The sequence below is a fragment of the Musca autumnalis genome, unplaced genomic scaffold (assembly GCF_047663935.1).
Source record: "Musca autumnalis isolate F117 unplaced genomic scaffold, ASM4766393v1 scaffold_3, whole genome shotgun sequence".
NCBI classification, from domain to species: domain Eukaryota; kingdom Metazoa; phylum Arthropoda; class Insecta; order Diptera; family Muscidae; genus Musca; species Musca autumnalis.
Genome location: NW_027411866.1, coordinates 183,487,010 through 183,503,181, shown reverse-complemented (window position 1 = coordinate 183,503,181; position 16,172 = coordinate 183,487,010). Strand labels below are relative to the sequence as shown.

The window sequence follows — 16,172 nt, the reverse complement described above, 5'->3', positions numbered from 1 at the left end:
GCTTGTTGGTTTTTGGTTGTTTGGCTGTGGGTACTCTATTAAAATATATCTTTTTTTCTCTTGATGTAAATTCCCAAAATACTTTATTTTCAAAAATAATATGGTTTGGTTTTTACGTAAGTTATTTGTAATTATTGTAAATAAATATATATTGTGTATATATAACTATTGGTAATATTATTTTCTTTTTTCATCAACAATGAACACAGAATTTAGTTTGCTTTTTTGCTTTAAATTTTTATACATATGTTTTTATAGGTTATCGAGTATATAACATGTTCGGGTTAGCCGTTTTAAAGCATATTTACCTATTTGGTATTTGTGACAAATTACCCGTGTTTTTAGGAAGTGTTTTTTGTTTTCTACCTCGTTTAATAGTTTTGAATGAAACACATTCTTTAAAGAAGAAAATCATCTTAAAAGATCACAAGAAAAATGTTCGATGCCGATGATGCTGTTCAGGCATGGGTAGAAGTGATTTGACATTACATCTTTTTAGCATCTTCATCCATTATTTTTACAAGGCCGTGACCCCCAAAAGCTTCAAGTTATTTACAGATCCTAAGCATGTCATCTTTACTAACCCAGTGTAATGACTTATTTACCAACCCTTTGGCATCTTAATAAATTCCCTAGAATAGTATTTTGACTAACCTCTAGCACAGAAATAAATAACTAGTGATGGATTACGAAAATAATGAATGAAGCATGACTACATGGCGGCGGGTTCTCCGACACCGAGTTGACCAGGAACCACACAACACCCGTCAGATCAGTAGATGCCAGCTAGCTGCACATACAAGGTGGCGCAAAAGTAATCCTCCTATCAGAAGATGCCATAAATTTTGCGATTGGCCCCTAATGTCAGTTCTGTTTTGAAATTTGTGTAGTAAACACATGGAAAATACACGTTAATAAACAATGTTACGCTCACTGCTCCAGAACGCCATTTTTAATCACCACCAAGAGGAAGATGATTTTTCATCAAAAATAATCATGAGTGATGAGGCGCATTTCCATCTTAGCGGGTACGTAAATAAGCAAAATTTACGCTTCTGGGATACTGAAAATCCGCGTGTAACCCATGAAGAGACATCACACCCGCTCAAAGTCGCTGTATGGTGTGCTGTATTCATCGGGCCTTTTTTCTTCGAAGACGTCGCGGGCCAAACTTTTACTGTGAATGGTGAGCGCTACAGAACAATGATCAACGAGTTATTTTTGTCGCAACTTGATGAATTGTGATTGGAAAACATGTGGTTCCAACAGGACGGTGCAACGGCACACACTGCACGTGCCACAACCGATATGCTGAAGGATGCATTTTCCGGGCGCCTAATCTTCCGTTTTGGGGATTTGCACTGGCCAGCAAGATCGCCTGATTTGACCGCTCCAGACTTCTTTTTGGTGGGCTTTTTGAAGTCGCGAGTTAATGTCAACAAGCCTCAGACTCTTTCAGCTCTAAAAGACAATATCCGTCAAGAATGTGAGTACCTATCGGCGGAGGTTTTGGCCAAAGTGATGGAAAATGCCATAAAAAGGGCTCAAATGGCAATAAACTGTGGCGGCGACCATTTATCTGACATCATATTCTCGACTTGATGTAAAAAAAAAATTAAAAGACATAATAAAAAAAAATAATCCACAAGAAGAATCAAAGTTTTTTTTTTTTTAATTACAGCCAAAAAACATCGGAAGTTTACTTTTGCGCCACCTGTTTGTATTTGTATATTTCTTTTTCTGTTGGGAGCAGCATATCCCGCAATGCTTGCTCCGGATTATGTGGTCCGTGCTGGGATAGAGGAAAATCTAGGACAAATATGAATGTGTTCGGCTTGTCACATCCACATACACCACGCACAAACTTCCTTAATATAAAAAATATGTTGGGAGTGGGTGAATTTCAGAGATTGCTCTAAATTCGTTCATGTGTTGCTACGTGAACACAGACCCCAGTGAATAGTCATCAGAATACGCGACTCTCCCGCAGTCCCGCCAACAGCAGCCGCACACGCAGTATTTAACACTAGTTGTAACTGTTTCAATCCATTAAAATGCATTATTTTCGCAATTTAATTGCAATAGACTCCGAGTTAAGATCGAGGAAATAGTGGACTTTATGAATCGGAAGTATATCATGATCCCGGCGGTGCAGTTTACAATGTTGTAGCAACGCAAATATGTTCGTGTATTGTTTCAGTTATCTGGTTACTCTGTAGACAGACTCAAAAATTCTGCAACCTGTTCTGGTCGCATCCATAAAGAATCAGGAGACAGGTGAGATGTAGCTAACATCTCAAAATACCGAAAATCGGGAGGTACCGGCAAATTTCAGGGGAAAGTATGGAAGGTCCAATTAAGATTAAATATCAAATGTCAGACATTTCGGTTGGATAATGAGACCACAACTTTCAAAATACCGAAAATAGGAAGGTACCCCTCTACGGAGCTATATGAATATATGTCCCTATACAAATAATTCTCTCCTTGAATGTTTTACCCCCTATATGAAGGCGTTTATCTATACCCCAACGAAGAGCAAATATCAAATTTCAGCCATATCGGTGCGGTAGTGAGGCCACAATCTACAAAATACCGAAAATCCGCAGATATCGGTATATTGGAGCTATATGAAGGCGAAAACCTATACCGACAAATTTCATGTGGAAACGTTTATACCTGTAATGAAAAATTAATACCATATTGCAGCTATTTCGGTGGAATACTGAGGCCACAATCTTCAAAATACCGAAAGTCGGTAGGTACCGTTCTATGGGGTCTATATGAAAACTTGGACCTATATCGCCAAATTTCAGGTGGACACTTTCATACCTTCAAAGAAGACTAAGTACCAAATTTCAGCAATTTCGGGGGGATATTGTGGCCACAACCTTCAAAAAGTCGGGAGGTGCCGGTCTGTAGGGGCTATATTAAAATGTAGAGCGATATAGCTAAGTTTTAATACCAAAATTCCTTGGAGTAATAGAAGCTACTTTCTGTACCAACTCGTGTTTACCTTGGCAGCTGCCGTTATTCAGCTGCGATGAATGGCGGGCTGGTCCCTAAGTACGGCTTTTATACTGCATCTATGTACTACCTGTGGGACTAATTGAGGTGGCTGCATCGTCTTGATCTTAAATTGGCTAAAACCACTCGTTGTTGTTGTTATTGTTGTAGCAGAATTTAAGCCTACTTAGAAGCATAAGTTTAATGCTATGGTTCCGGGTCAATCCGGTCAATCGTGTTTGCCTTGGCTGCTGCCACGATGGAGTGCGGGCTGGTCCGCAAGTACGGTCATTATACTGCATATACATATGTACTACCTGTGGGACTGCATCAGAGTATACGCTATCCAAGCCTGTCTGATAGGATCGTTGGTCTAAAGTTTCTCGTTTATACCATTGGACCTCTCTCTCTAAATCATTAAGGTCTCTACTGAGGTGCCTGGGTGGGGGAAGCCTATCCATTCAATCGTGACAGGGATGTTCATTATGATAACACCCAAGCACGTAGTGCATCGATAAAAACATTCATCTCCTCATAAATATGGTTCACTTTGTCATGAGGAGGCACCCTGTTGCAGTCCTTAGGGCGGCATTCTGGCAGGCATGAATACGTACGCTAACATTTGCATACCACTCTGGCGCCGCATAGCTTACCAAAGACCAGTCCATTGCTTTGTAAGAGTTTGTAATGTGACCGCTACATTGCAAAACCGCTGATATTACATCCAGTATCAATACAAAACTCCATTATAAGTGCATGCCTATTCCCAACTTCATGCATAATTACAAACTCCATTTAAACTTCAGTGTATTTCCTGGTTGTCTCGCCTTACAAATAATTCTCATTCACTCCGTAAACCCAGATGGATAAGATGTTTAGTTTTCGTCGCTGAATTTGTCGAGTGCTGGCGTTGACCGACGTGAAAGAGAAGACGTGTGGCATTGTCCGCAGTCCTATTCGATTTAACCGAAAACTACATCAACCATCGACCTTGCGATACGTTCGCTCCTGTCGATTCTTTCGATTTTGTCGATTCGTTCGCTCCTGTCGATTCGTTCGCTCCTGTCGATTCGTTCGCTCCTGCTGATTCGTTCGCTCCTGTCGATTCGTTCGCTCCTGCCAATTCGTTCGCTCTCTGCGATTCGTTCGCTCCTGTCGATTTGTTCGCTCCTGTTGATTCGTTCGCTCCGTTGTCTAACTATATCCGACTCCTTTCTTTACAGAACTGCAATCCGAATAGGAAAGAACCGAACTCAACACCCGAGAGATTACCGAGCCGAACTCAACACCCGACGACTACAGAGCCGAGCCCAACACCCGAAGACTGCCGAGCCGAATCCAATACCGGAGGCTACCGATCCGACAGCAATCCGAATAACAGCAATCCGAGCCGTGCGATACCCCAACAACGGGAACTACCAACTCATTGCCAATCCGAGTGTTGCCGAGCGAGGGCTGACGATCAGAAGATTGCCGATTCCACTATTGCCGCGCCGAGTGTTATCGACCGACTGTCAACGACCAACTCCATCTTGTATCCGCCGATTACCACTTACTTTATACCGACCAATTCGAAGCGATTCCACCCGCGGCTGTTCCCCAACTTTACCAACATATACAACAACATCATACAACATCAACTAATCTCCATACTATCTGAAACTAATGTTAACGAAATTATATAAATAAAACTCTGAAGCACAGTTCCATCGTGTCTCATCTTACTTAAGGTTTGTGGGTCTTTGACTCGACCCTGGCAGCGGCTGAGCAAACCTCAGCCTTTGGAAAACCACTCGTTATAAGTTCATTAAGTTTTTTATGCACCCCGAGTGCCGCCGGCCAGCGACTTGTGTTGCTACTTCCGATCTTATCGCAAATAGCTGTGGCTTGTACGGACGACTTAAACATGCTATCGAACGTTATACCCAATATTTTAGGGTAGTTAGTGGACGGAATCAGTACACCATCGTCCAATATGTTCAGTGGCAGCCTCATTTCAGCCGTCCAAGTGGTGAACTGTGTTGCAGTGGATCTAGCGGTGAATATTTTCATATTCCACAGATGGAAAAAAATCACTACTTCAGCTATGTAGATATTAAACCTATCACATATTCCATCGACGACAGGATCCGACGCATACATTACGATGTGGAATTCCAGAAAGGTAGTGGGAGGTTGAACAGTTCCGGAGATATCACCCCGCCCTTTCCTAAATTCCAAACATATAACTGATTATCCAACGTTTCAAACACGGCTGGAGGGTTTTCATCCTTATATCCTCGAAAAGCTTGGCATGGTTGACGGTATCGAAGGCCTTGGATAGGTCAAGAGCCACTATGACTGTTCGATCGCACGGCCTGTTCTGGTTCAGTCCTCTATTGATATGTGTGTATACAGTATGTAATGCTGTTTAAGTATTACGCATTTTTCGGAATCCATGTTGATGTTGGGCCACTGGAAAACATTAGCATGCCTTGCAAGGTCATAACCGACTGGCCTTAAGGTACTTTAATGCTCATCATGAGTTGTGACATTTGGTTCTCGGCAATGAGCAGGGGTATGGCGCTGGTTAAGCACCAGAAGTTCTTTAGATATAACAATCGTGTCACCTTGTCTGAGAAATTACGTCCCCTGACATTTAGGCGTTTTCTTGGGTCAGATCATTTCCCCATAATTGCCTTCATCAGCAGACCGCCCGATTTCATCACCTCCGATTGGTTTAGTTTCAGAGAGTTGACTAATCACGGCTTCAAAAATCTGTCAATATGTTCTGTCAATATATGTAGCTATCTGCGACAAATTGAGATGTCAATCTGGATTGATCTGAAACCATAGAGTTCAGGCCAGCGGCTGCCACCTAGCATCAAACCTATGATTCTACGTAGGTTTCTATGCTGCTACAACAACAAAAAACTAAGATGTAGGAGCAGGGTCCTCAAGTCCCAGCCTTCAGCACTTGGGGTTCAGATAAAGAAAACTTCTTGGCCATACATAACGTGGTAGATCGGTCGGTGGCAACCTATTCCGCGCCAGTGTGCTCGGCGAATATATGTATGTGCAACGCTATGGAAAGATATTCAAAACTGAGAACTGCAACAGGATGCATCCTAATGTCATCAGTGATACAATAACATACTCTCGTTGTAGTACTTCTTCAGGTGTTAACATGAGTGCCATCCTAATCATTATATTGTGGATAGGACCCCGATCCCAACCCAGGTATGACAGAAGGGACCTTCATGATCTAGGAATTTCCTGTAGACTCCATTAGTTGCTTTAACACAGCTCTTAAACTGCATTTAAGCGACAAAATGCTAACTATTGTGGAAGTATCAAAAACAATAACACCCATTATCGAATTTGGTCAAAATTTGGATTGAACCCGACGATGTGTAATACAGTCGCTTATTTTTCGAGAGCAGGAAACGCCGAAGGGCAAAGCACATTCTTGTATGCTACCAAATGTAATTACCAATATTCTATCAAAAAGTGACTAACCCCAATATGTTTACACTCACCGGTAATTTAATGTGTTTTTTTCTTTTCTTTTATACTTATTATTTAAAAAATAAAGGATTTTAATCTTACGAACTATCATAGTATAATCGGTACTTTGCATCAAATGCTACTGGAACGACCAATGCCTGTACAGACTCCGGATGTTGTGGTTATGTGGTGATTACGCAAAGTCAATTTATCGAAATTTGTTAGAGGCGTTTGCTTGGCAGATGCCTGTTATAAAAATTAAAGAGAAAAACAAAACAAATAATACAAAAACCATGAAAATTACTATTGAAGTTCTATACCCACCTCATCAACTTGATGACACAATTGTGTTCTTATCCATGGCCATTTTATGGTCCTTATCAATGTGTTACGAAAATCTTCACTGAATAGACAATAAATATAGAAGGTTATCGAATAATTGGTTAACTCCATTAGATTGGCCAATGCTCTGAACACCTGTACAAAAATAAAAGAGAAACATAAAAATAAAAACAAGAATTTATAAATAGAATAGCTTTGGTGTGTTGGTAGTAATGGAATGGGATGGTTTTTGTTTTAATTGAAAATGATTGGAAATAGAAATAGCTGAGTTTTGTACTTTTTCTGCAAATCCGGTAAGTAGAAAAAAAAACGTTAGGACAACGGAAATGAAAACGTGTTACAGCTATGTTACATACAAAGTGTCTTCATATGTGTACGTGTGCCATTTAGATTCGTATTCAATAAGGACGTAGGAAAAGTTATAAATTCTATTCGGAGTGGGATATAATTTAACTGACGATATATAAGAGCTTGAAGCCATACATAGAGTAGACTATTATGCGCCTTCGCATGTCGCACTGAAGGTTCGCTTACTGGAAACCTGTTGTAAGTAGAGGAGCCTCATTTTGCTATCAAATTGCTGCATTGTAGAAGCTACACGAGAAGCTACACGAGACAAGTATAATAAAAACAAGTAAAAAGTCGTTGAGTTTGGCCGGGCCGAACTTTTCATACCCTCCCCCATAAAATATTCTTTACTAAAATGAAATAATGAGTTTCCTTTTCCAATACCCCGGATACCTCAAATGCCTAAATAATCTAATCTAAAAAATGTATTCAATCAAGTGGTACCTTAATATGGGGGCGATATCAAAGTGTGCACCTATCTTTTTGGAAGAAAAGTTGTGTAACTGCAGGAAACCTCAAATGTCAAATTACGAGTAGTTCCCCAAACAATGTAGCTAAGACTCTCAAAATACCGAAAATCGGGACGTACCGTTATATGGGGGCTATAACAAAACATGGACCTGTGTTGACAATTTTTAGTGGAGAAGTTTCGTGACCACAGAGAACCTCAACTGGAAAATTACAGCTCAAAATACCGAAAAAGGGGAGGCTTTGTTATATGAGGGCTATACCAAAGCAATAGGGTGACGTCGGGGATGGAAGATACAAAGGAACGGTCCTGACCGGTTTTAACATGGCAAAGCCCAGGATTTATCTTGGTCTCTCATTCTTCTCAAGTGGACACTGACCTCCCCGTTGTGTCACCTGGGGAACTGCCTTTAACACCTGTTAAAGGTAGTGAAATAACATGTGCCGCGCGTTCACCCATAAGAACGTTAAAAACTTGGGTGTGGGCGTCGGGTTAGTAACCCTCCCCTAGAAATAACAGCCTACTATGAAAAAACGAAAGAAAAGAAAAACAAACCCCTCTAAAGTTTACCAACCCCGCAAACGTTTTAAGGACCATGATCTGCGAATCTGCACCTGGAATGAAAAGTACAAGGCCGACTATTGCCATACAGGAAATCCGATAGATTGGGAAAGGCGTCACAACAACACCTAAAGGTGACGCACTTTATTATAGCTGACATGACACAAAGCATGAGTTTGGTTCATTCACCCCAGTGAATGAAAGACTTGCTGCAATTCGATTTAAAGCAAAATTCTTCAACATCAGCTTTATTTGCGCTCATGCTCCCACTGAAGACAAGGACGAACAGACCAAAGATATATTTTACGAACGCTTAGATGAAACTTATGACCGTTGTCCTGCCCATGACATTAAAATTATACTAGGCGATTTTAATGCCACAATTGGAAAGGAGAATATCTTTGGCGCAACAGTCGGGAAATTCAATCTCCACAGTGAAACATCTGACAATGGTATGAGGCTGATAGACTTTGCAGCTGCCAGAAACATAAGCTACCATGCTTCTTGCAGCTGCAAAGCCTATCAGCCTCATACCAGTACCAGATTTAAGCATCTCGATATTCAGATCAAAGAACAAGAAATCAAATTGATCACGTTGTGTTAGGTGGAAGGCATGCATCAAGCGTGTTGGATGTACGATCGTTCCGATGTGCAAACATAGACTCGGACCACTACCTTGTTGCAGCAAAGGTACGTACCAGATTAAACGTAGCAAACAAAGTGCGAACAGACACAACACGGAAGTTGGACATCGGTAAGCTGCAATCACAACAGATAGCCACTCAACTGACCCAATTGCTTAATCAGAGCACTCCTCGTCCTGATAACATATCAGGACAATGGCAAAACATTGCTACTCCATTCAAACATCCGCAAAATCAGTACTTGGATACCAGAGACCTCCACCAAGGAATCCATGGTATGACCAGGAGTGTCGTGCTGCTACCGATGAGAAAAATGCGGCATATAGGGCCACTTTACAATCAGTAGCAACGCGTAGCGCACGAGAGAAGTATCGGGAGAAAAGGAGAGAGGAGAAACGTCTTTTCCTCAGGAAAAAGAGAGAGATGAAAAAGCGGGAGTGTGAACAAATCGAAATGTACAGGAGACAGAATGAAGTCCGAAAATTCTACAAAGAGTGAAACATCAAACTGATGGCTTTGAAACTGGCACATCCTCCTGTAGAGACCAGCAAGGTAATCTGGTAACTGATACAGATAGTGTGCTAAGGATATGTAAAGAGCATGTTTCCAAACTGTTGGTAGCGAAGTCGACGAAGATACCACAGATCCAATCCCAGAAGATGGTATTGAATGTATACCACCAAGATGAGGTAAAGACAGCAATAAACCGGCTGAAGAATAATAAGGCAGCAGGAGCTGATGGCCTATTAGAAGAGCTGTTTAAAACCGGAGGCGACACGCTGATAAGGTGTATGCATCAGCTAGTTAGCTCCGTCTGGCAGGAAGAACTCGTACCCGACGATTGGAACCTGAGCATCCTGTGTCCCGTCCATAAGAAAGAAGATAAGACGTTATGCTCCAACTATAGGGGCATAAGTCTTCTCCCTATCGCCTACAAGATAGTGTCAGGGATATTGTGCGAACGACTAAAGCCCATGGTCAACGAAATAATTTAACCATACCAATACGGCTTTAGACCTGGCAAGTCCACCATTGACCAGATATTTACCCAGCGGCAAATCCTGGAGAAGACCCAAGAAATGCAGATGAACACATATCACCTTTTTGTTGATTATAAAGCAGCCTTCGACAGCCCGCTACATTTAAAGGTATTCCAAGCCATGTCTGAATTTGGTATCCCTGCAAAGCTCATTCGGCTTTGTAAAATGACTCAAACTGAAACAAGATCTTCAGTTAAAATAGGAAAGAACCTCTCCGAAGAGTTTTGTACCAAAAGAGGTTTCAGGCAAGGAGACAGCCTTTCGCGTGATCTCTTCTACATCCTGCTAGAAAAGGTTATACGAGAGGCAAACGTCAAAAGAAGTGGCACAATCTACACCAATAGCCACATCTTACTTGCTTATGCTGATGATATAGACATCATGGGACGATCAGTACAAGAAGTAACCGATACTTTTATGAAGGTCAAAGAAGAATCTGCTAAAGTGTGTCTGGCGGTAAACGACGAGAAGACCAAGTTGATGGTGCGACGTGCAATGCGTCCATTGAGATCGGACCAACTGTTGAAGTTGGTTCCTATAATTTTGAGGTAGTAAAAGACTTCGTATACCTCGGCACCGCCGTAAACACAACAAACGACATCAGTTGTGAAATAGAAAGATGAATTGTATTGGCCAACAGATGCTACTTTGGCTTAAGTAAGCACTTCAAAAACGAAGCCACAACTCGTCAAACAAAAATAACGCTTTACAAAACACTGATACTACCCCTGCCGATGTATGGTTCCGAAGCCTGGGTACCTGCGCAAGCAGATAAGGCAGTGCTTGGCGTGTTCGAGAGAAAAAATCTTCGAAAGATCTACGGGCAAATATTCCTTAACGGTGAATAACGACGTCGTATGAAAAACAAGCTGTATCTGCTATACAACGACATCAGTATAGTTAAACGTATCGAGCAGCGATTGCGTTAGCTAGGCCATATAATAAGAATGAGCGATGATGAACCCGCTAAAAAGACGTATAAATTCGAGCCACATGGCGGTGCACGCAGAATTGGCAGGCCAAAGAATAGATGGCGCAAAGAAGTGGATGAAGAGATGACAAGGCGCGGTATTCCAGAAAGCGAAGCACTAAACAGAGAGAATTGGAGATATTTTCTTAGTTCGGTCTATGGAACAAATGTTCTGTAGTGGGTCAGCTAAGTAAGTAAATACCAAAGCAAGACAATTTTCGGTGGAGGTGTGTTGTGACCACTGAGAACCTTAAATGTCAAATTTGGTTACAAAATTGTAACTAAAATACCGAAAATCGGAGGTGCCGTTATTTGGATGTTATACCAAAACGTGGACCGATATAGTCCATCTTCAAACTTGACCTGCATATGGCAAAATGACACTCTGGTGCAAAAATATAGCGTTGTAGCTTAATTATTGTGCACGCTAGAGTGATTACAACAGACGGACATGGCTATATCGACTCAGAATTTCATACTGATCAAGCAAGTTATTACTTCAATGCGCTACAAGCGGAAAAACAAACGTAATATACCCTCCATACTATGGCGGAGGGTATAACAAGTAAGAATGTATCGGTCAGCTTTTCCAACAGAAATATACCCTCAGCTTCGGACCTAAATAAAAGAAGTAAACACAATACTTCTGATGTCTAAAAGGAGTATGGAATTGCCCTCTAAAATAATTGTAAAAAAATAAAAACGGTCCCAGGCGAGTGTTACACTACAATCTTTCCAACTTTGTGTGGTAGGTACCCGAAAAGTGACCCGATATGGTCAATATTCGGTTATAATCCGAGTCTGTAAGGAATAACATGGCCTGCATGAAGAACTTGTTGCAAAAAATTAAAAACGATCCGAGACGAACTGTTAAACTGGAGGTACACGAAAGAGTACGTGCATTGTGCCACCGTGGTGCAATGGTATGCACACCCGCCTTGCACGCTGAAGGTCGTGGGATGAATTCCCCGTCTAGGCAAGATTTCCTGAGTATTTCAGCCATGTAAAACGTCTCTACAAGTGGTGTCTTAAGACACGCCGTTCGGACTCGGCAATAAACAGTATGGGATGTTTGTGGAACAATTATTATTATAGTTACAACCAATTCGGTTAATCCCTTCGAGAGTTATCGTGCACACAATTTTAGCGCAAAAATTTTAACTTTTGGGGGGAGGTAACGGAAGGAGCGGATTGATATAGCTTATCTTCGAACATAAACTTATTACGAAATATTTCGATACCCAAAATTTGAACCAAATCAATTTTTCAGTTCGAGTGTTGTAAACACCAGCCAGCCGGACAAACAGACTTACGGATGGACGGACATGGTTAAATCAACTCCAAATTCTCTGAAACTAATTTTATCCAAACATACTTGGGGTCCAAAACTATTACTTTTATGAGGCTCAATTTTGATCGTATCAAAGTGTAAAGCCTAAAGGCTAGGGAAATAATAAGAGTGGAGAAGGTCTAAAATTCTAGAAAAACTAGTAAAAAAGGATCAGTCAACTGTGCTGACGGAGATATACCCACAGTCGTTGAAAAAAAAAAACAAACCAAACACAATAATTATGCCGTATATTTGATTTTGGAGGAGCCGCAAGGACAACCTACTGAAAAAATTTCAGAACGATCTGAGAGGAGCTCTTAAACTGCACTTTATCCTAATTTTGTGTGAGAAGGAACCCGAAGAAGTGGACCGATATAGTTCATATTCAAACCCGATATATATCTGGAAGGAATAATACGATGTGCCAAGTTTGGATCAAATCAATTGCTCCCTTCGAGAGTTATCTTTCAAACCATTTTACAGGAAAATTTTGAACTTTTGTAGGGGACGTGCGGGAAGAAGTGGACTAATATGGCCCATCTTCGAACTTAAACTAAGTTTGGACAAAAATTACCATACACCAAATTTGGTTCCGTTCGAGAGTTATCGTGCGCAGCAGCTAGCCAAACAGATGGACGGACAGAAAGACAGATGGACAGACATGGCTAAATCGACTCCAAATTGTCTGAAACGAATTTCGTTCAAACATACTTGGGGTCTAAAACAGTTATTTCGATGAGGCACATTTTTGGTCGTATCAAAGTGTATATACCACTTCTAGCCTAAAGGCTGAGGGCATAAATAGACCTACAAACGTGAATCAGAATAAAATCTGAAAGTTTTTCCAAGAGCTCACTCTATTGGTTATACTTCGCTATAGGGAATTCCGACTGCATTCTCGCCTTCTTACAATCATGAAAAATATGTAGCGATTGATACACATTAAATGTTGATTGGGAATTTCCCCTTAATAACATTACTTACCTGAAATGAAAAACTCGGCAGTACATCTGATGCAATTGTCATATGAAGTATGGCCATTGGTGATACACAAACCAAAAACAATATTGACGTGCTTCCTAAAAGAAAAATTCAAAAAGTCCCATATGTGTGTAAAAATCCCCATCCCCTCAAAACGGATGACTTACCTAACAATAAAAACAAACGTTTCTCTTCAGCATCCTTAATATATGAGGCACGTGACGAAGTCATTTTGCGACGTTTCTCACACGTTTGACGATAAACCATCATAATGCGCAAATTTAAACCGGCTATAAGGACAGTGGGTATTAATTTAAATATCACTTCCAACATGACCTTGTAAACCTGAAACATTGGATAAAAATGAAATATTGAATAAAAATATTTTCATTATTAAGGACTTATAAAAATATAAATCTATTTACATTATAAAAAATTGTTGTCATAAAGGCATTATTATCTCTTCGAAAATATACATAACGGCCATCGGTTTGTAATACACATTTGATTAGCTCTCCACGGAAAACGCTCGGAAGATATATGATAAAGGTAATCAGTGTGGTGAGGAAAACTATTAATCTAAAAAAACGAACAAAATATTTATTACTCCTTGAATATACCAAAGTATAACATATACTTACCCTGGAGGACCCATTACTGGTCTTGTAAAACTTGGATGGCACACGGAAACATAACGTTCTATTGTCAATACCAGGAGCATCATAACTCCCACACCTGAAATAAAAGAAACCCCCACATGAGTAAAGTATTTCGAATCAACAACCATCATTATCAATCATTATCATCATTATGATTCATGCACTTACCCAAACATCCATTCCCCAGAAACAACTCCAAGTGAGCTGTGTAAAATGCTGGCCCAAACTCTTCCCATTGCCCTCTATCTTTGTGTACCAGCATTCGTATGCCAAAGGGAATAGCAAAGACAATGGCCAATAATGCGGCTGTGGAATATGCTGAAAGGAAAACAAAACACATTCTGTTATACTATGCATAAAACTGTTATACCAGAAACTATTATGATAGGGTTTGTGCCTTCGATGGGTTTATGTATAAGTTCAAATGTCCCAAAAATTTGTGTTTTTGGGACATATATTAGGATCTTGTCTGTGCTAAACATAAAAAGTTGTTGCCACATATTGCCCCTAGAAAAACAATAAAACTGGTATACTTAGTGTTGCCTTTATTAATTCTTTCCAGTTCTGTTATAAAATATACACAAATACAGTTTGTCAAGTAATTGTTTTCGAACCAAGAAAACTAACATTTTTCTGTATTAATTAATGAAAAAATTACTGATAATTGTGATAAAAATTTTGGGTTTTTTGCAAAAATTAGTTGGACGACTTATTTAAGACAAGATAGGATGTATAAATAAAAAATTAACCCACGTAGTCCAACAAAAATAACGAAAAGCAATAACTACATGTAATGCAAGTTGTCAAATAAATGTTTTCGAAATGTAATGGAGGTTCCAATATACCCCATATTTTCGGTAAATACTTGAAAATCAGGACACTTTATGAATTTTATTTTTAACAGGGAGTAACTACTAATAAGTATCAACAATATTAGTCATCGAATATCCGTACTAGGAGGGTTACCATATGGACCAAGGGAGTACCAGGTCATTTCCATGTAAACAGGGTCCTGTAGGTTTTAAACCGGGAATATTTGAAAACTAAGACTTTTTATGAGTTTCTTTAGTTCACTAGGACGGATTGTCATCAACTAAAATAAATATTACCTTCAGAATAGTTAAATCAGGAGGGTTGCCAGATGTACGACAAAGTAAACGAGACCACCTGTGTCTCAAAACAGGGCACCGAAGTTTGTTGTTTCACTTAATATTAATTAAGAAGTAATAACATTTCACGAAACTATCGGAAATATCGCAGTAGAAGACTAATATTGCTTAGAAATGTATGGGGTAAAGATTTCGACAATTTTCAGAAATGCCTACTACGACCTATTGGACTCATTTCGTGTATTCTGCAATACTACTCAGCATATTTTTTAAGGGAAAAATTATGCTGGCGGCAAAATAATGCTTCAAAAAACTTAGAGAATTCCTCTGAACTGGCTCTAAACAGTTGACATCGGATGTCCATTATAAAATCAGTATAGACTGACAATATCTTGCATATGTATTTCTAAGCGATATTTGTACTTTTATGTCATATTTTGATTTGTTTTAGAGAATTGTTTCATGCATTAATTCAATTTGAGTTAAATAAACAAATCTTAAGCCCTGGTTATGGATTCAGGTGGTCTCATTTACTGTTTATATAACCTGGTACCTTTTTCGTACATCTGGCAACCCTCCTGATTTAATTATTCTGAAGGTAATATTTATTTTAGTTGATGACAATCCGTCCTAGTGAACTAAAGAAACTCATAAAAAGTCTTAGTTTTCAAATATTCCCGGTTTAAAACCTACAGGACCCTGTTTACATGGAAATGACCTGGTACTCCCTTGGTCCATATGGTAACCCTCCTAGTACGGATATTCGATGACTAATATTGTTGATACTTATTAGTAGTTACTCCCTGTTAAAAATAAAATTCATAAATTGTCCTGATTTTCAAGTATTTACCGAAAATATGGGGTATATTGGAACCTCCATTACATTTCGAAAACATTTATTTGACAACTTGCATTACATGTAATTATTGCTTTTCGTTATTTTTTGTTGGACTACGTGGGTTAATTTTTTATTTATACATCCTATCTTGTCTTAAATAAGTCGCCCAACTAATTTTTGCAAAAAACCTGACATTTTTATCACAATTATCAGTAATTTTTTCATTAATTAATACAGAAAAATGTTAGTTTTCAGGGTTCGAAAACAATTACTTGACAAACTGTACCTCGATTTTCGTTCGTCCAAAAAATCAGTAAAATTTTGTTAAGCCTGTTTCACTAAGAAGATTCGAATACAAATTCGTTCGAGCTACTACCAAACTTCTGTTT

At 39.6% G+C, this 16,172-nt stretch overlaps 1 protein-coding gene across 1 annotated transcript; it reads right to left on the bottom strand.

Moving 5' to 3' along the window:
* Positions 1-351: 351 nt before the first annotated feature.
* LOC141398376 (probable G-protein coupled receptor B0563.6) lies at positions 352-14,176 on the bottom strand. The gene is made up of 7 exons (XM_073975662.1): positions 14,005-14,176; positions 13,819-13,912; positions 13,603-13,756; positions 13,345-13,522; positions 13,181-13,275; positions 6,817-6,969; positions 352-6,738 (listed from the first exon to the last, which is right to left on the bottom strand). The coding sequence occupies exons 1-7, from the start codon at positions 14,174-14,176 to the stop codon at positions 6,625-6,627; spliced, it is 960 nt and encodes a 319-aa protein (XP_073831763.1). The 3' UTR covers positions 352-6,624.
* Between the last annotated feature and the right edge of the window lie 1,996 nt (positions 14,177-16,172).